Source organism: Bactrocera oleae, chromosome 5 (genome assembly GCF_042242935.1).
Source record: "Bactrocera oleae isolate idBacOlea1 chromosome 5, idBacOlea1, whole genome shotgun sequence".
NCBI classification, from domain to species: domain Eukaryota; kingdom Metazoa; phylum Arthropoda; class Insecta; order Diptera; family Tephritidae; genus Bactrocera; species Bactrocera oleae.
This window is the reverse complement of record NC_091539.1, coordinates 63,454,141-63,474,950: the sequence shown is the minus strand read 5'-3', so window position 1 is coordinate 63,474,950 and position 20,810 is coordinate 63,454,141. Positions and strand designations below refer to the sequence as shown.

The following is a 20,810-nucleotide window of genomic DNA, read 5'->3' as shown; positions in this document are numbered from 1 at the left end:
TGTCATCACGTTCGAGTAGTAAGATTTCAAATTTAACGCAGTGAAGAAATTTTATTTTGCATTTTGAATGATTTTTGAAACGACGTATGTAAAGAAATTTAAAGTTTTTAAAATTTTCATTACGGGGTCCCGAATTATGTACTTCGGTATTATCACAATTTTATGTGTTATCGTAATTCAGTAGTATTTTTATTTAAAATTCTGAGTAATGTAAAGTTTAATATTTGTTTTATTTTTGATTTCGGTATCCCAAATTATGTACATACATAATGTATGTAGTTTCATCAGGGTTTTAGATGTTGTCGTATTATAGTTGTATTTTTAATTAAAATTCTGGTAAATGATTTTTTTATTAGTATAATTTTTGATTCCGGGATCCCGAATTATGTACTTCGGCATTATTACAATTTTTTCGTTATTTAGTAAATAGTATTTTTATATGAAATATTGAGAAATTAAACGTTTTTTTTTATTATTAAAAGTTTTTGTTAGAAACTTGTTTCCAATTTTTCGGAATTTCGAATTTGAATAGTACACATATTAATTTGAATTTTTGTTTACGATATGTAAATACATTTCTCTGTATATAAAATGTTATAACAAAGGGTCTAAAAGCTTCCGAGATCCCGTATTTCAATTGAAGCATTTACACATGCTCATACATATTTTTACAGTTTAATCGATATGCCAATAATTTTAGTGCACTTGCTTAACCTGACAGTTGAGCCAAGTTAGAGGGCATCAAAATTATATTTCGGGATCCCGATTCATTTCAACACGTTGGCTGCCAAGCTGTTTGGACGAAAACCTTAACCGGGTGCCAAGCACGTTTTTTTTGTTAAATCCATTTATTCTCATAAAACCTACAGAAATCGTCATAGTGCTTTGAAAATTGGACCAAATAAATATTTTGCAGATATCAGCGTACCGTCGCAGGGTCGTTCGAAAACGTGTGATATGACAGCCAATGTGTTCAACCCAGTTTTCGCGATTCCGAAATAATTTTTCTTTACTAAAAGTACTGAACTTTTATTTCGGGATCCCGAATACTGGTTTCAATTTTCTGCATATAACGAGCAATAAAAAGCATCGAACTTTTATTTCGGGATCCCGATTTCATCTTAAACCAGTTTTCGTAATCCCGAAATAATTTTTCTTCACTAAAAGTATTGAACTTTTATTTCGGGATCCCGAATTCATCCAAAACCAGTATTCGGGATCTTCTAACAATTTTCTGCACTAATAATATTCAATAATAGCATATAACGAGCAATTTTATTGAACAGTGCATCTTCAATTCACCACAGAGTCACGCCTCTTGAAATAAAATTAAATACCGCAATAAAAGCTAGTAAAAAAAATTAATGATAATTAAATTTGCTGGAAACTATTAATACTTAACACGCCTTTTAAATGAAGCCTTATGTACATAATGTATAGAGCAAATACACAGGTGCTTGGGTGGCGCGCGCTGAGTTTGGCGTCGCCTGTCATCCGGTCGTTTAGTGGCGACTAGTGCGCTTGGCCACCACATATGGTGGATGCCGTCAGCGAATTGTAAACGAAGCGTATAATATATGTACATATGCACATTTGGATTTTTATTGGGTCACTGTGTCAATAAGCTTATTAAAAAATGAAACGGAATGCAGGGAAAACAAAAGTAAATCGCGATAATTATTACTTACGAAGATATGACGATGATGGTGATCAGGACAGGAAAAGTAAACAGAAGAAGAGTGGTCAATGGACAGTAGCAATGTGTCAAAACAAAAGCGATTACTACACTTGAAAAGCTACTGACTACTGGCTTATGTTTACTCATATATTTGTTGTTTGTATATATGTTTATGAAGGACTTCCAACACACAAAAACAAAAACCAAAAGTGATCATCGTAATAATTACGCCGAAACATCACTTGAAACGAAATGGAAATGATTAATTAACCCAGACCTTTAAAAAATGCGGGCACATGTGGAGAAGAAAATGACTAAAACGACGCACCAACGAAAGTCATCGCTATGCAAATATATATATTTATATAAACACATACATACATATATATGCACACACGCACACAATATGACAGAGATACGATACTTTTATTGCAAAATTCAGCAAATTTCAACAGCAGCAACCTCAACGTATCTCTAAAATTAACCAAACAAAAACAACAAAATGTTTGCAAAAATCACACAAAGACCACTGACAGCCAACAGGCAGTCAGTCCGATTGGGTGGCGATGCGAGCGCAGCGCATGGGCGGTCGACTTGGGTCGTTTTGCGTGAGGCAAATTTGAAACAAAGACAGCGCCAAGCAGCAGCAGCGCAGCGCAGCACACACCGAAAATGACAAAAGTGTTGAGCGAGCAAGCGAATAATATATACTTGTACATACATATATTATATACATATGCTCATATGTATGCATGTGTCTGTGTATTTGTACGCTAGCGCTTGGAAAGTCGAGCAGTGGCATTTAAAATATCTTCAATGTCAGCGATATCGAAATATGTGCTTATACACATATAATAAAAACAATAACAACGCCAAAAAAGCACGCTAAAAATCTGCACACAAATATTAGACAAAGACAACGAAATAAAAATAAAGTTTAAACAATTTTTTAAATATTCGCGATAAGCTGTTTTTTGTTGTCTAGTGGCGTCGTCAGGGTTGATACAGGCGTAGATACCCCGGGCCGGTGCAATTGCTGCTGATAAGTGTGTTTTAAACGGCGGCGCCAAGGCAATCGAAATATTTTTAATTTATTTTATTGAAGCGATATCAAACGCACACACACCCACACACACACACACATGCGAAGAAATTGGGAAATTTTCTAAGCAACAAAGTTGGCTCACGCCTTTGATTTCAATCGCATGCATTTAATCACTTCGTTTGATCAGTGTGGTCGGTCAGGTGTTGTGCGCCGTTTTGTTCGCTAATTGCTCTTGAATAACGTGGTGGCTTATAATATGTCTGATAGTCAGAACATGAATGAATGATGCGGCATATTTATACCATAGAAATATTATCTATGTGATTAATAATTTTATTTTTTAATTTAATAATTAATTATTTTTTTATAATTTTATATTACTCTTTTGATAAGTATTTTTCATTATTTATCGGTAAGTTTACAAAAAATTGTGGGATAAACTACCGCGAAAATTAGTATATTAGAAAGAAGTGGAGTTATGTTTTATAAAACTATTTTTGTTTAGGCAAAACAACGTCGTCCAAAGGTTGAAATCTCGTTAAACAGAAAACTATTCAGAAAAAAAAGTTATTTTATCATTCACTTGATATTCCAGACAACACTTTTGAAACAACATACATATATTACATGTCGTCCTATCCTTCTGAAAATATTGAGACAAATGGCTGATCTTATAATATTGCACATAACCTCGTTTTTTTTCAATTTACACCAATTTTAAGCCCAATAAATACCAAATAGGAAAAATTGTTTATTTAATAATTTCCATTAAAAAATTACAGATGATTATTTCAAAATTTTAATTTTCATAGGTATAAGAAAATAAACAATTAGCCGGTAGTAAAATTGATTTTAGACCGAAAAGAATTACGAAAAATAAAATTTTTTAAATTTTTGACATAACATCGGTTTTGTATGGAAATTATCTCATGGCAATGTGATTTTAAGTTGAAAAAAATTTGAGAATCAAACAGAAACTTTGCAGTTTTCGTTATAGCCTCAATTTTTCGGAATTAGCGCTGAAATTAATAGAAAAAAATCTTTCGAACTTAACAATCTTCAACATAACCTCAACTATTCTTTTGAAGATAACTCGAAGCCATCTTTTTCATGCTGTAACCAGAACCAACATAACCAGATTTCAACATAACCTTAATTTTGTTTTTGGAATTACCACAGAAAGTAATAACAAATTTAAAAAAAAAAACAAATATTTTTTTTTAGTATAACACCAAACAGTTTTGGTTTTTTCAAATTACCTCTCTGTAGCACCAACTTTAGATTGAGCAAATGACAGTGGTCTCTGTACTGTACACTATTCAACATAACTTAAACTATTTTTTCGAAGCTACATATATCGTAAGCATATCATTTTGAGGTTGAAACTATAGACTAGAAATTTTAGTTTAGCTGATTTCAACGTAACCTCATTTTTTTAAATTACCTCTGAAAGCAACCAAAAAACGTTCAAACTTTATATTTTTCAACAAACTCGGTTTTATATCGAAATTATTAAGTTGAAAGCATTTACAAAATTGTTTAAAATTGCATATAACCTTAAATAAAAGTAATAACAAATATATCGAACTTAACAATTTCCAACAGAACCTCAACTAGTTTTTCGAGGCTGTCTTGTAACTACATACATATATCATTTTTGGGCTAAAATCGAAGACTACAAATTTTAGTTTACCAGATTTCAACATAACCTAATTTTTTTTTTTTTTTTGTTACAAAACGATCACATTTTACAATTTTCGACCAAAAATGTATAATTTATAAGTATATATTTTTTAATTAGTAACAACAGATTTAGACTGAAAATAACAGTAGAATCTGCTAACATAACAATTTTCTACATAACTTCAACCTTTACGAGGTTATCTCATAGTAATACCAGTTTTAAACTGAACGAATTTCTGCAATTGCTAACTTTTTCACCGTAACCTAAAAATAATAATTTCTTAAATCATAAATTTTTGACTGAAAACCATTCACTGATATCAGTAATAAATCTGATAATCAGAATAATGCAGTAAAAAATAGTAATTTTGAGATAATTTATATAGTTTTTTAATATTTTTCAACCGATCTATTTTAAGAAAATTATTTTTGAAATAATAATAAATCTGTCACTGCTTTGAGCAACAATATTTTTGCATTATGGAAACGTTTACTGATTTAAATAAGCATATTTACATAAAGATATACAAAGTACCGCATACATATATTAAATATATAATACATATGTATGTATATACAAACCACTAAAACAAAAATAAACTCTCCATTTTCTCTGCTTTGATTGAAATATGCAATTTATTATTTCCATCGGGACGGTGCACAAATCTACATATGCATATATATACATACATATGTATATAAATACAAATTTATATAGATAAATGAAAAATGAAAACAATAATGTTCATATCATACCATATGTATATATTTATATGAATAAATGTAAGTAATAAGCGCTGCACTTTTGCTTTCATTTCGCTTGGCCGCATCTACATACATACATACAAACATACATACAGCTATACAAAGGCATATTAAGCTGTAGAAAATGGTGAAAATGAAAAGTGTATCTATTTTGGTGTGTACATATGAAATTTACAAAATAAATTGTATCGCCGCGATTAATGGCTTGTAGCTGCATACATCTTTACATATGTGTGTGCATATGTACATATATGTGTGTATGTGAATTTTTTGTACATTTGTATTTAAATTGTGTCAGAGTAATATTTTTAAATTTTTTCCAACCGTGAATGAGTGAGTGAGCTGAACGCCAAATCTGTATTTGCATGCGGACTTTTGTTAAATTTGTATGTACAGGGCGGTTCAAAGGTTGAATTAGCAGAAAATTACAACAAAAAAAATTAAAATTTTAGATGCTGATGAAAGTTGATTGTAGTTATAGTAGTTGTTTTGTCATACATTTGATACTTAATTTAAGCCCGCCGAAAAATTTGTCATGTAGAAAGCATTAATTGACAAGTGACAGCTGTCAATTTGCAAATAAGCATCTGCAATTTCAAATAAATCGAATTTAAATTGTCGTTTTTTATGATTAATAGTATGCTGTGGTGTAGTCGAGTTTTTCTATCAATTTTTCAAGCTTATGACAAGTGACAGATGACTGCTGACAGCAGATAATCAATATATTTTAATAGCTAAAAGTTTGGTTTCGAACATTTTGTAAGTTCGTATAACACTGCCTAGCTTTTCGATAAACTTTTTAAGCAGATGACCAGTGACTGATGACAGCTGACAGCAGAAAATCAATATGTTAAGAGTGGAACATTTAATTTTAAGCGAAAATTCAATTATAAGTGTCTAAATTTTAAAAAATGAACATTTCGGGAACTAAAATTACGTTGAGATTAAGTTTTTTTTTTGTTTTTTTGACAAAAAGCTGAATTAGCTGACAAGTGACAATTGACAATTAATTATTTAAATTAAAATGTGTGATTACATAGCTCATGGGTATTTAAAACTAGCCATAAGTCGTATAATATAGAAAGCGTATGTTAAATTGTCTAAACATGTCACTACAGTGTTTCCCAAATTAATGATATCACATAAAAAAATTATGAATAAATTTTTTTTTTTTAAATCGTCAATTGTATGTGTCAATATGTCCAAAGTACAAATTCAAAACTCTGTATAAGTCAAAAATAATTTGTATGTATGCCAGCAACGCATTACATCAGCTGCATACAACAAAAAAGCAAAAAACGAACAAAAAACAAAATATTCAAAATAGAAATCAACCACATAAATAAATTTAGCATGTCGAACTATGCGATCACTAATGTGAAATGCAAATTAACTTCGCACAAGTCTCATTTCGAAAACTAATAAGTTAATTTATGTATGCAGAGTTGTCTATGAGTGTGTGTGTGTGTGTGCATAAATAAAATGGTGGGAAAACTTCAACCATTTTAAGCGATCTATTATCTATTTGAAGGAAAAAAAGAAACGCGCCGCAATTAGGCGGCCATGTCATACACCGCCACACCACCAACGCTGCGGTTGCTGTGGCTGTAACTGTTGCTAAGCGTGTAGCAACAAGCGTTTTGTACAAGTATATATGTAAACGCAAGTTTTCCAAAAAGCCAGTCGTGCGCTGGTACACATAGTCATGACGATTGTATTTAACGTATGTATGTATGCATAGACGAATTTTGTATAATTTGTATTTAATACGTAGTCGCGTAGACTCGCGTACCAGCTAAGCGCGCTCGTTTCATGCACGCATGCGTAAACGCGCGTACTGCGGAGCGAAACGTAAACGCGACGTAGAGTACAAAGCGCAAGCGCAAACGTATGCGGGGGCTGGAGGAGCGCTTGATGGGTAGCCAGTTAGTCAGCAAGGCAGCCCATCGTTCGCCGGCCGACCAGTCAAAGTCGAAAGAAAGTTAGTGATTCGCCTTTGTGTTGTGTGGTTGGCTGCGCGTTTCTTTTCTTTGTATGTAAAATTAAAATTTGTTTTCAGGTTTTCCTTTTGTTGTTGTGTTGTTGCTGTTGTTATTTTTTTATAATTACATTTACAGAAAGTGTACCAAGGTCAGCCTGCGCCAGTTGGCGGCAGCGCCACACGCGGTTGTCGTTTTCACAAGCAAATACATACATATCTATCTACCTGTATATATGTATAAATGTGTGGCTACTGTTGTTGTAAAATATCCGAAAATCCACAAAATAACGCGAAAGCGATACGCAACTGTGCGTTCGACCACAAAAAGAAGAGCACCAGTTGCGTCATCAGTTACAAGCATGTCGCTTGCGTTTGTTTGTATGTACTTGTATGTATATATGTATGTAAATATGAACAGCCGAGAAATTGTAACAAAATGCGCGCAAGAAACTTTAATACATACATACATTATATATATACAGATTCGGAGATAAAGAAAGGTAAAAAGCGTGAAAATCAACGCAAACGAATTTGACGACAGCGAAAAACGCACATGCCTCGCTTTATTACTATTTACATATATCTATGTATTGTATATACGAGTACATGCCGTTATATGTACCCACTTGTAACTTTTATGCCTCCAACCACCACTCATAAAGATAAGCGTGAAAGCTTAGCAGCGTAACATGTTCATATTACATTAGTTTTCTATTACACGCGCCAGCCGCTATATACTTACATACATACAGCATGTATATATGTATGATACAAACATATAATATAAGCCATATTTTCAGTCCAATAAATAACTTTGCTTCAGAAAAGTTTTTCGTTTTACAAAAAACAAGTGTTTAATTTTTGGATTTATGCCGAAAAACCGGCCGCAACTGGTTTACTATTTTTAATATTCTTTACTTCGTTTAATTGATTATCTAATTGTGCGTTTAGTATGAAGCTTTTGTGGCTGATGAGCTCACCTTACTAGCTGGTAATATTCTTATAAATACTATGCTTACGAAAGGCAATTTGTTTCACTCGACATTCTTATATTATTCACCTTTTTGGACTGCATGCGGCAGCTTTTCGAACTTTACTAACTGTACCGGTGATGTTAAAATGAATTACTAATTTTTGAATGCGAAAGTAAAAAAATAGATGTATTTTTCACATTTTAACCATTTTTCTGACAATTTATGGATACTATGCCAATAGAAATGTTCGTCTTTTGAAGCAAATCAATCAAACACCCAATTTCCGACTTCAGCGTAGCAATCGAAGTGCTGCTCAGCCAATGCGTGTCCCAACGATGAAAATAAACGGTAATCGAAAGGTCTCAAGTCTGTTTAATACAGCGGGTGAGGCAGCAGCTCCCAGCCGAGTACTTTGATTATAGCCTGAGCCGATTTTGCTTTGTGTGCAGGTGCATTGTCGTGTAACAAAATTACTTTGCCGTGTCTTCTGGCACATTCTGGTCGTTTTTCGATCGATGCATGGTTCAAATTGATCATTTGTTGTCTGTAGCGATTAGTATTAATAGTTTCATCAATGTTTTAGAAGCTGATAATATACCACACTCTTCTGATTCCACCAAGCACAGAGCCATTGTCTACTTACCGAATCGATCTGTTTTTGCAGTCGATGTTGATGATTGTTCCGGATTAACCCATGATTTCTCCCCTTAAAATAAATCCATTTTTTATCGTTGCAAAACTTATTTTCTTTCGTGTCTTTGCAGCAAAATTTCACAAGTGTTTTTTCGGTTCTCCATTTGTTTTTTATTCAGTTCATGTGGCACCCATTTTCCACACTTTTAGATCATTCCCATAGCTATCAAGCCGTCTGAAGTTATTTGTTGTGCAACATTTAACATGGCTGCCATTTGCTTTTGACACTAAGTAGCAGCTTCATCCAGTATTGCTTGCAGCTCGGCGTCTTCAAACTTTTTTGGTGGTCTTCCACGAAATTTTGCATAGATTATTGTGTAAAACAATGCTAAAATCTCCCAACGAACAAATTGTTTAGGTTAGACTACTAGAGCATACAGCGGTCATACCAACTGATCGATCAAAATTAAGTTCTTGTATGGCAACTTTTTTATTTGTGAAGGGTATGATAGCGGCGGTATAATGGAAGTTAATGTTTTTTCTTGTTTTTGTTTCGCTTTCTGAAACCATAACAACAACCTTCATAATTTTGTTTCTTGATGTACTATGAGCTCAGCTATATGTTTGAGCGTGAAAGCGCGAATTGCATATGAGTTTATGATTATATTCCAACAAATAAGAAAATAATAATAAATCAATTTATGGCACACATTAACACTCATTTACTTGCTCTTAATTGTTTTGCACATACTTACAGACAAACAAATTTATTTATACTTTATTGACGGCAATAATATATTTAAAGCTTTTATTTACATACATACATACATACATACAAACATATGCAGTGGTCGTGGGTGTGTGTGTATAGCATTTGTTGTCATTGAAATAATTTTTACGCGCAATTCATGCGCCCCATTTATTATATGCGTTCACGCCCACGCCCACATGCTGCCCAGCGCAATTCATTTAATCATTGCAATGCGTTTTATTTGCTTCATTTTACAACACATGCAAGCATACCGACATACATACATATATACTGCAGCGCCATTATGTCACTTGTAAAACAATCAAATATGTACCGTTGGCGAACGAAAGGCGGGGACGTAAGGGGGCGCAGCGGTGTGAATGCTAGCCGCTGACAGGCAATCAAGAATGAAATCATTTGGTGACGCGGTGGCTTTCCTTTTTTGCACTTTATTAATGAGAGCGCATACACACATACATACACACGCGTATGCATGTGTGTGTATGTGCGCGCCAATATGCCCACAACCATGTGCATGCATGCGTTTTATTTACTTATGACACTGACATTGACCCACCTACGCGGCAGTTGCTGTTGCGTTACCGTTGCCGCGCCGCGCTGCCGCATCGCGCGCAGTTGATCATTCATGATGCGCCGCGCTGTTACTTTAATTAAAAGTGCCAACTACAGACAGGCGTGTTTTGTACGTTGTTGTTTTCCTTCTTTTTACTTTTTGTTGTTGTTGTCTACGCTGTTACATAACACGGTGTGGTTGCACGCATTTGCTTTTACGCCTATATATGTGCATATATACTGTGTAATTTTCCTTTTTTCTTGCACAAGTTGGTTGCAAATATATATGTGCATACATATATATGCCTGCAATGAGTCCCGGCACGCGTCATTAACACAGCGCCACACCCACCAGTGAAGCTGCCAAGGCGCTGCGTGTGACCACCGACTGTTTATAAGCGCGCATTGCTTGCAGGATTTTTAGTGCCGACGCGCGCACGCTGCTTTGCTCATAGCTATGCATAAATTTCTTCACTAGAAACGTGACATAACTCAAAAATAGTAAAATTCGAGTAAAATATGAATTACGACACACTTTCAGTTAGGAAGCATACATATAAAGTCACAAGTAAATTTGCACACAAACACTATTAATTGCGCTTTCGTTTCTCTCTTACAGGCTCAACGTCCCGAGAACACCGTCATGCAGGCTTTGGAGTCACTCAACGACTCACAAGTGAATGATTTTCTCAGCGGTAAGACACCATTGAATCTGAGTATGCGCCTTGGTGATCACATGATGCTCATACAACTACAATTGAGCACCGTAAATCCGGCAAACGGCAGCAGTTCAGCCAATGCTGGCAGCAGTTGCAATGGCAGCAGCAGCTCGGCAGCGCTGCGCGCACGCTCCAGTCAGCGCAACAATCGCTCCGCCTTAGCTGCCGGCCACAGTCACAACCACCATCATCATCATCATCATCACCATCATCACCAACAGCAGCAGCAGCAGGCAACAGCTGGCGCTAACGCTTCCAACAACACATCCGCTACTACAAACACAGTCGCGGCAGCAGCAGCAGCAACAACATCAAATATCATCGTCAGTCAGCAGCAACGCAACAACGGCACTACAACAGCTGCCGCACGCTTGCCAGTCAGCAGCAATGGCACGCTGAAAAGCTCCGACCTCAGTTCGTTTCTCAGCAAACGCGACTATGAGAATCTACAGAGCATTGTGAAGAGCATTGCCATGTCACAGCCGGCGCGTTTAACATCGCCACCGCTTAGTCAAATGCTCGCGCAGCATGTGCGTCAGTGCGCGCCAAGCAATGTGCCCTCTTCGCTGGCACAACCAGTCACCGTCAATAATGCAGGCTTCCACAGCGCGCGTACTACCGCAACGGCGGACAGCAGCGTCGCCGGCGCATCACCACTGCTAGAACAGTCACCCATCAAATCGCTATCGAATCTGGTGTCAAGTCCAATCAAAACCGCCGCCATAAAGAGCATTCCCATCACGAAGGGTGCTTGCAGCGGCAGCGCCTGTGAGAGTAGCAGCAGCAGCTCAGCGGCCGGCACTAGCGCTATGGATACAACATGCCAAGATCCCATTGCCGCTAAGCTAACCTCGTGTCTGTGTACACGCCTCAATGGCGGCACAGTCGTTAAGGACGACATTTGCATGGACACCGTAACGAGTGGCACGAATAGAGCCAGTGTACCATCGGCTACAAATTCAGAGGCAATGATTACAGAATGCAGCAGCAGTGCTGTAGCTGAGGCACGAACATCAACAACAACGTCAACGTTGCAAAAACTGGTGTCGGGTAGTAGCGGTAGCGGCTGCAGCGCGCCTGTCGCCGCCACCCTACACAAAACGGCTAATAATCCCATAACGCGCTCGAAACATCGCAGCCATCACCATCACCACCACCATCATCATCACCACCACTACCATAATCAGCAGCAGCAACAACAACAACAGTTACATGCCAAGACGCTATCGCCGTTGGTGCGCCCAAAGCCCAGCTCTAGCCCACTGCCGCGTCCCATTCCCTTGACTACGCGCAGCTTGGAGGATAGCGGACTCGGCACTGATGCGGATACGAAAACGCCTGCAGCGCCTGCTACAACCGCTGGCGCCGCAGCAACGCCCCTCTCAGCAACACCAACAACCACAACCACAGCTGCAGCTAATAGCGTTGGCGAATTGGACGATTCCGGCGTGGCAGTCTCGGATTCACGTACGCTCGCCGAGGCCTCACGCAATCTAACTCAAACGCTGCGCAAACTCTCGAAAGAAGTATTCACCAACAAGATTGATCTATCCAGCAGCGAGGAGGCACCGCGCAAAAGCAATTCGGGCGCAGTTATTGAATCAATGAAGAACCATGGCAAAGGCATCTACTCCGGCACCTTCTCGGGCACACTCAATCCAGCGCTGCAGGACCGTTATGGACGTCCAAAGCGTGACATCTCTACCGTTATACACATACTGAATGACTTACTAAGCGCTACACCGCAATACAGCCGCGGCGCGCGCATCAGCTTCGAGGCGCCAAGTGGTTCAAACGCGGCGAGCGGCGCTTCCGGCAGCAACGGCACCGCCGTGCACGGCATACGCAGCAAACAGGTGTGTAAAGCGTACACATAGACAATTATATATATCTATATGTATATGAAATACAATATTAATATATTTTCCAATTTGCTTGCAGCTCTCCCTGAAGCACCACTACCACCACCACGCGCAGTCCTGTGTGAAATGCCTCAAATCGCAACAGCAACACGGCAGCAGCAGTGGCTGCACTTACGGCGAATGCAACGGTCACTACGCCGGCACTAAAGTAACAGCAACAGCCAGCCGTAGCAGCCACGCCTGCTGCAAAGATAGTGCCGCCAACGCCATCAACGGCAGCAGCACAAACGGCGCCAATGAGCGCACCATATGCAATTGCCGCTACCGCAACAACACGGAGACGGGCGAACGCGAAGTCGAGCAAATGTGTCAGAAATGCATAACCGACATGGAGAACACAAAAATGAAGTCGAAGATCGATCAGCTGCGCCAGGTGATGCTGCAGAGTAAACAGCGTCGCGAGGCGCGCAAATTGAAGGGCGCTCCCTATGGCGCACGCGTAGTCGGCGCACCAGCCAAAACAGCAACAACGTTGGCACCTACCGCCACCGCCGTGGCTGCTGTCTGCGCTAATGCTACGAACACAACGTCGGCTATGAATGCGAATGCGCCGTCCTCCGCATTGACAAGCTCACCACAGCTGGCGGCCGCGAGCAACAGCAACAACACAACAGCGCCCAGCGAAGTATCGCCGAATCACATTGTGGAAGAGGTGGACACGGCTGCTTAAATGCCATTTTAATTGCTTGCAATTGCTGCACAACTACAATAACAACAGCAACAGCTATAACTGTGTAGATGAGGAAGCTCACATTTATTCAACATTTGTCCTAACTTGTAGCATTTATTAGTTTATTCATTAGGAGAATCATCAGCCTCAGCGCTTTTGTGCAAAAAAAAAGCGCGAAGGCAACAAAAACCAAACACTTGCAACAACAATTCAATACGAAATTTATTGCATAATAATATTTAGTGCGAGAAATGTTTAATGACGGCAGCGCGAATACAACTGCGTCAACTGAATTTACATGTTACAAATATTTAGCAACAACAACAAACAAGCAAAAATAATGATAATTTGCAATTGAAAAAATAAATAACTAAAATAATTGCAAAAAAAAAAATAATGAAAAAATTGAAAATATTATTTTTTTTGTTAAATTATACAAAATGTTAGTTTTGTATTTTTTACTTTATAAGTAGTAAAAATTGGAAATGTGTGTAGACAAAATTTAAAAAATATTAAATACACTAAATTCGCTGAAATAGAGAAAATTATTTAGTTAATTGCAAAATTATAGAAAAAAGTATTCGCACTTTAAATAAAATAAAATATTAATTAATTTTACTAAAAATGTGCAAAAACAAAAACATTTTGAACTAAACGCTGAAAAATAACTTTAGTTAGTAAACATTGTTTGTAAATTAAAAACGCAAAATTTCGTGTTTACAACAACAAAACTACCATTGAAGGCAAAAATTTGGCATTTGCGTGCGAAAATATTTCAAATAAAAATGCGCTGTTGTATACTTTATATATTTAATGTGCAACATGTAATTTATGTAAATTAAAATTAAAGAAAAAATTTGTCAAAAATAATGCAGCAACGCATACTGAATTTATTATCGAAGCAGCTTGTAAAAAATTTGTTGAAAAATTAAATAATTTTGCATCTCTTGCGGTGTACCATTACTATACGCATGTAGTGTACGCTGGCAGCTTGGCTTGCAAGAAAAAAACACTTTTTTTGAGCATTTAACACTTGAATCATGTATTTTGTTATGACGTTATTCATCTTAGTACAGTGGTTGTGAAAACTATGCGCTGGTTCGGAAAAAATTTTATTTTAAGAGATATTTGCTGGCTTGTAATGAAAATAAATATTATTTTGTGCTTTCGAAAATATATTTTTGTAGAGAAATCCAACAGTTTTGTAGTTTTCAAAATATATTTTAAAAAGAAATTCAAAAATTTGCACTTTCGAAAATACATTTTTGTTTTGAAAAATGCAAATTTGGTTTTATGAATTTTTTGTAGCGAAATACAGTTCACGTAAAATTTTAAACCAAAATTTAAAACTAAAAAATATAGCAAACGCTATTAAATAAGAAAAAATATTCAATACATTTTTTGTTAAATTTTTTCAAACAAAAAGAAATGTTTTTCAAAAATTTTTGAAATAAAATTAAATTAAAAAAATATTTTATGAATTCAAATAAAATTACACCAGTGTAGGCTAAAAAATTAAATAAAAAAGGAATTTAAAAATAAGTTACTATAACTTAAATTGTAGCACAAAAAATGTTGAAAAGCGCACGCATAGCAAATTTTATTATTTCAAAAAATTTCACGAACTGAAATAAAATTGTACTACTGTAAGCGAGAAAATCGTAAAAAACATATAGATATGCGACAATTTAAAACAAAAAGTTGTTATAACGGTAATTATAGCGCTAAAATGCTACTGATATATTAAAAAACACGTGCATAATAAAAAAATAATAATTTGTGCCAACAAAACAAACGCATTTGGCAATATTATAGCGTTGAAAATTTTTAAATTCTGTTATTTTAAAATTTAATTTGAAAAATATTACATAATTAAAAAACGTGTAACACTGTAGGCCAGCAAATTCGCATAAAAGCTACAACAGCCTGATTCAGCTTGCGAGTAAACATTTTTTAAAACAAAAATTTGTTATAATAAAAATTATAGCGCTAAAAATTACTGAAGGCTTCGAAAAAAATACAAAAATGCTACAAAAGTGTGCTGCAACTTGCAAGAAAAACTCTTTTTAACCCCAGAATTTGCAAGAAAAAGTTGCTATAATAAAAATTATAGCACCAAAAATTTGCTACATGCTACAAAAAAATTCAAAAATTTCTGCGTATTCAAAAATAAAATAAAAATAAAAATAAATAATAATTTTGTGCCAACAAAAAATATTTTTTGCTAAAATGTATTCTATTTTTTCACAAAAATAAAAAATCTGCGTACAAAATTTTATTTTCGCGCCATTTGCATTCGATATTAAAAAACTTGCAGCGTTTTGAATACAATTTACTAAATAGTAACTAAGTGACAGCTGCAACTTAACACATATATACAACTATGTTTACTAAAACCAGTTTATATGTACATACCGTTGTGTATGTATATATGTAATTAACAATTGTGCAATCATTAATGTGTCTGTGTGTGTGTACAATTGTTCATTTGTTAAAATTAATTTATATTTAAGCATAAATGATGAAATGTTATGTAACTTTGCATTAGTTGTTTAGTTTTTTTTGTCTAATTTTTGTTTTGCCTGTCAAACACTTTGCAAAAACAACAATAATACATTATACATATATATATATTGTTTAAATAATTAATTTTCTTGGGTATATGAGTTATTGTAATTTTGTTAGTGTAAAGTTTAGCGTGTACACACCTACTAATTCATAATGAATTTTATGTTAGAAGAGCGGCGGGAGCGTTAAAAGAAACGTATGTGTTGCTAGTAACTACTTATTCTACTTATAATTAAATTTATTGCATTATAATGCTTAAATGCAATTTTGCCTAATAAATGAATGCATTAAATATATGTATGTTGCGCTTTAAAAGAGTTATTTATGTATGTAGTAAAGTTGGTTTTTTTTTTGTTTTTTGGGAAGACCAATTATATTTAAAATTACACACACACACATTTATATAATTATATACCATATATATATATATATAATATATAATATAAATCTATGTATAGTTTTAATTGTTCCCTAGGCACTACAAAAAACCCTATTGTTAAACCTTGATTAATTAAATATTATTTCTAACCTCAATTGTTTCATGTTTTGCTCGGCTCTACAATGCCGAATTATGTACGCGTACAATATATACATACATTCAGTTGTTAGTGTAGTAAATGTTTACTTTTATGCGTAATTTGTAATACTTTATGCAATTTTCTTTCTTATTCTTCGTTTTCTTCATTTGCTCTTACACTCTTTTCACTCTCTTTGACTTGTATGTTTATGTGCTCTACCTTTTGTCGCCTTTGAATTGAAAATGATTCGCTTTATATTGCAATTTAGTTAATTTAATTTGCAATTTATGTTAAATTTTTATTATTAAATATGTATAGTTACATACACACTTACATATATACTACATACATATATATGCTAAATAAAAACTTTATGTAATTGAAAATAAAAACTTAGTGAAATGGTATATTTAGTTTGAAAAAAAATCATTAGTTTTATTTACAAAGACTTGTGTTCGACAGTGTTATTGTTGTTGTAATATGAGAGCTATGAGCTTTTGAGTTGTAGTTCTAGCGGCAGAAAACATTCCTGACGTAACTCCGTGGAATGATGCCTAGTTGTCAGCGCTTGGCCGCTTAAAAATCGGTGTACGTTCCGGTTACTGAGACACGACTGTCATGGGAATGAATAAGCTTTTGAGTATTCTTGATATTTTTCCATATGAAAACACCGAAAATCTAAAAATTAATGTTTTTTTTTGCTTTTGAGTATTCTTGGTCTCTTACCTATACCTTAACATAGCCAGTGCAAAATCCAGGAAATTTTCAAGTCTTTGGGAACCAAACATCCTTTGTCAGATTATTTCGAGAAAATTTTTAGTTTTTTTTATACAAACTTTGATCTGGAGCATCACATACCGCTAAAAAGTCAGCAACTCGAAAATTAAAGTTTTAAACGTAGAATTTATATAATTGTTCCTTAGATATTTTAATACAAAGCAATTAAGTGAAAACTTCAAATGTGGATTTCTTAAAATCCCTTTTTTCCTTCGAAAGTTCAGATTTAAATTAAATTTTAGCTAAACGTTTTTAACGTTGGGCTTGCATACACTCTCAAACACAAATGCAAAAGTGGACTTTTATTAGCATACATTTAGGCGCTCACGTTGCTTGTGATATTTGTTACATATATAGCTAAGAATCAAACAGAAAGACTATTCCCATAACGAAATAACAATTTAATATTAAAAAAGAAATATCAAAGGCATATGCAAAGTTCATTAACTATAGGCATGTACGAGCAAGCAAGTAACTGCACCAATGTTGCGACACTGTTATTTTGCTGCAGATACTCAGTTGATAATTATACTGCAGCATTTTTGCGTCGTATACGTTGCCTTGTTATACTGCCACAGTGATTGAGACCGAACATCGCCTAGCTTTGAACTAGCTCTTTATCGAATTCTAGGTAATTGTAAAAACTCAAAAGTCTCAAAATATTTTTTGACTTCAAGACTTTTTCCAATTAAACTTTGCGACGTATTCTTACAGATTCATTTTTTAGATCTTTTAAATTAATAATGCGCCTAAATGCAGACAAAAAGTCTACAATATGCTTCCGAGAATAAACATTTGGCCTACATTTAGGCGAATGTCAAACAAATTATGTATCAATAAAATTAAAAAAAAAAACACGTAATAAATGATTGTAATAAGTTATGCGTTTGAAAGATACTTTGAGAAATATTTTTGAACATCAATTTAACGCACGATTTATTTCTAAAATTATTTTTTTCTGGAATTTTTATTATTAGTATAATAATATCAAATATTATAAATGTTTTATTTCCTTTCTTGGAATTGCCTGTTAAATTTTGTACGCGTTTTTAAATTTGTTAGTATATTGGAAGCTGAGCTTGCTATTTTTATGTCAAATGTCCGTCTAAATTTTGAAATGTAATATACTTTTAGGCGCATTTAATATGCACATATATTATATATTATTTATATAGTAAAAAAATAAATCCAAAACTATATACGAGGATTCGTAATGAATATATCCGTAGAGGTATATGATAACTCATACTGAAGTAACAACAAAAGTACATCAACTTGGACTGCATAGTAAAATTTTTATATGGCCATAAGTAGTAAACACATACATACACGTACTTACACATATGTAACTGTGTACTTATGTTATTATATGTGTATATGTAATAACGGAAAATTGAACACAGTTGCATAGCAAATTATTTGATAGTTTAGCAACGAACAAATACAAAAAAAAATTAAATAAAAATTAAAAAAATAAATTCAATAAAAATAAAAATAATAAATTCAATAAAAACAAAATTTAAGTTAATAAACTTTTTATCCTACGACTTAAAAAAATTATTCTACACAAAAAAAAGTATTATTAATTTTTTTGCTTTTAGTAAAATCTTGCAATTTGTTAATATTGCACAATAAACATTGTAATCTAGCAAAGATTGCAGTTATAACGGTATTTATATTCTAAATGATAGCATATGCTGAATATGTACCAATTTTCAAAAAATATTTCCCTTAAACATTTTTTGTAAAAAACAAAACATAAAAATATGAAAAGTAATGAAAATGTTACCTTTTCGTAAAATAACCTAAAAATAGCTTGCAAAAAATAAAAATAAAAAAATACGTGCAATAATGTATATAGTATATTCATCAATCCAGAAAATAATACGCATGTTCCATATGTTATAACAGAACAACTATAAAAACGAAATCATATACATACATACATATGTATATTCAAATCTATAAATAATTAAAAACAACAAGAAAATAAACCAAAAATAGTAAAGCTATAAATAAAAATTTGTTTAAATAAAAAAATAAAATCAATTTACGTTAAATAAATTATATAAAAAAAAATTATAATAATTAAAATATAAAAATAAAAAAATATTAATTAAATTATAAATACAAAAATATATAATATATTTTTTTTTGTTACACGTGCTAAGCAAAAACTCATTGTTTGCGAAAAGTGTAGCGGCATCTATTGCGAAAAAATATTTCAAAGTATTAAAAATTATAGACACATTTACATACCACATACTCTTATATACATACATACATACCTACATATATTCAGCACGCGTATGTACAAGTCTGTATAAAACACATTAGAGAACTTGAAAACCAAATACCACTATTCAATAAATAAAAAAATATTGCAATCAAGCGAGACAAAAAAGAAACAGAAATAGTAAATATATAAATAAAAAATAAAATAAATAAATAAAAATATAAAAAAATAAAAATATAAAAAAATAAAAATATAAAAATAATAATATTAATATATATAAAAATATAAAAAATATATTAAAAAAATAATATCTAAATAAATTAAAAATAATCATAAAAAAAAGCAAGACAAATTGTCTAACAAACAAGCACATACATACATAAACATGTGTACATACATACATATAATGAAAAAATATTATTAATAATATTATGTACAATGCCTCCTCTTCATAAAATCGCAACAAAAATGCAAAACAATTAGCTAACACTATGATACATAAAACAAAAAGGGAAACAAAATTATATTAAAAAAAAATAATAATAATAAAATATATGTAAAAAATTGGTTGCAAAATATTTAAAAAAAATTAAGAAACATAACAGATTTAAGAATATACATACATATAAAAATAAGAAAATACTTTTCAAATAAATAAATAAAAATACAAAAATAAAAATAAAATACAAATTTATTTTCAAAACAGTTATTAAATGACTACAAATATACAATTAGTTGCATATGTTTTGCTGCTTATAAATTAATTACAACACTAAATAAACGGAAATAATGTGTAATATTGTTTGTGTTTTTCTTTCATTGCGTGTATCATGAAGAAATAGGAAAATGCGTGGAATTCTTTTGAGGTTATGTCTTTTTTAATAGCCGAGAAATAGCTTTATTGCTGGCGCCACTATCACAATAGAACGATAATATTATCGTTTAGTACATTTTATACGCATCAACAAGCGGATTAGAAAATTAAAAAAAAAAACAATAATTCACTAGAGATAGCTATAACAGGATATAGGGCATGAGAAAGTTAACTGCGCGTAGGGTGCCGTGTTTACTAAATTTGGATATTAAGCGCAACACCGAAGGAGGTTCTGTGTCGCTCGGTCCTGCTGTACAGACCTGCAGAAAACGTATTCTTCAGAGGGGTTAAAGAAGAAGAAAGAAGCATTCCTGGGTCAAGTGTTATCATGTTATAAAAAAAATAAGTTTTCTATACAAGAACTTAATTTTGATCGATCAGTTTGTAGTGATACGATGTAAAAAAATTTCTTGGAGATTGTACTGTTGCTACTTGGGCAATAA

General features: G+C 33.5%; 1 protein-coding gene across 1 annotated transcript in view; it reads left to right on the top strand.

The window, feature by feature from the left end:
* Positions 1–16,277, top strand: part of stx (ubiquitin-like domain-containing protein stuxnet) — a 64,541-nt gene extending 48,264 nt beyond the window's left edge. Inside the window, exons 3-4 of the mRNA XM_014232261.3 lie at positions 10,703–12,658; positions 12,744–16,277. Coding sequence (XP_014087736.2) covers positions 10,703–12,658; positions 12,744–13,394 — 2,607 coding nt within the window. The 3' untranslated portion in view covers positions 13,395–16,277. The remainder of the gene's footprint in view (positions 1–10,702; positions 12,659–12,743) is intronic.
* The last annotated feature ends 4,533 nt before the right edge of the window (positions 16,278–20,810 follow it).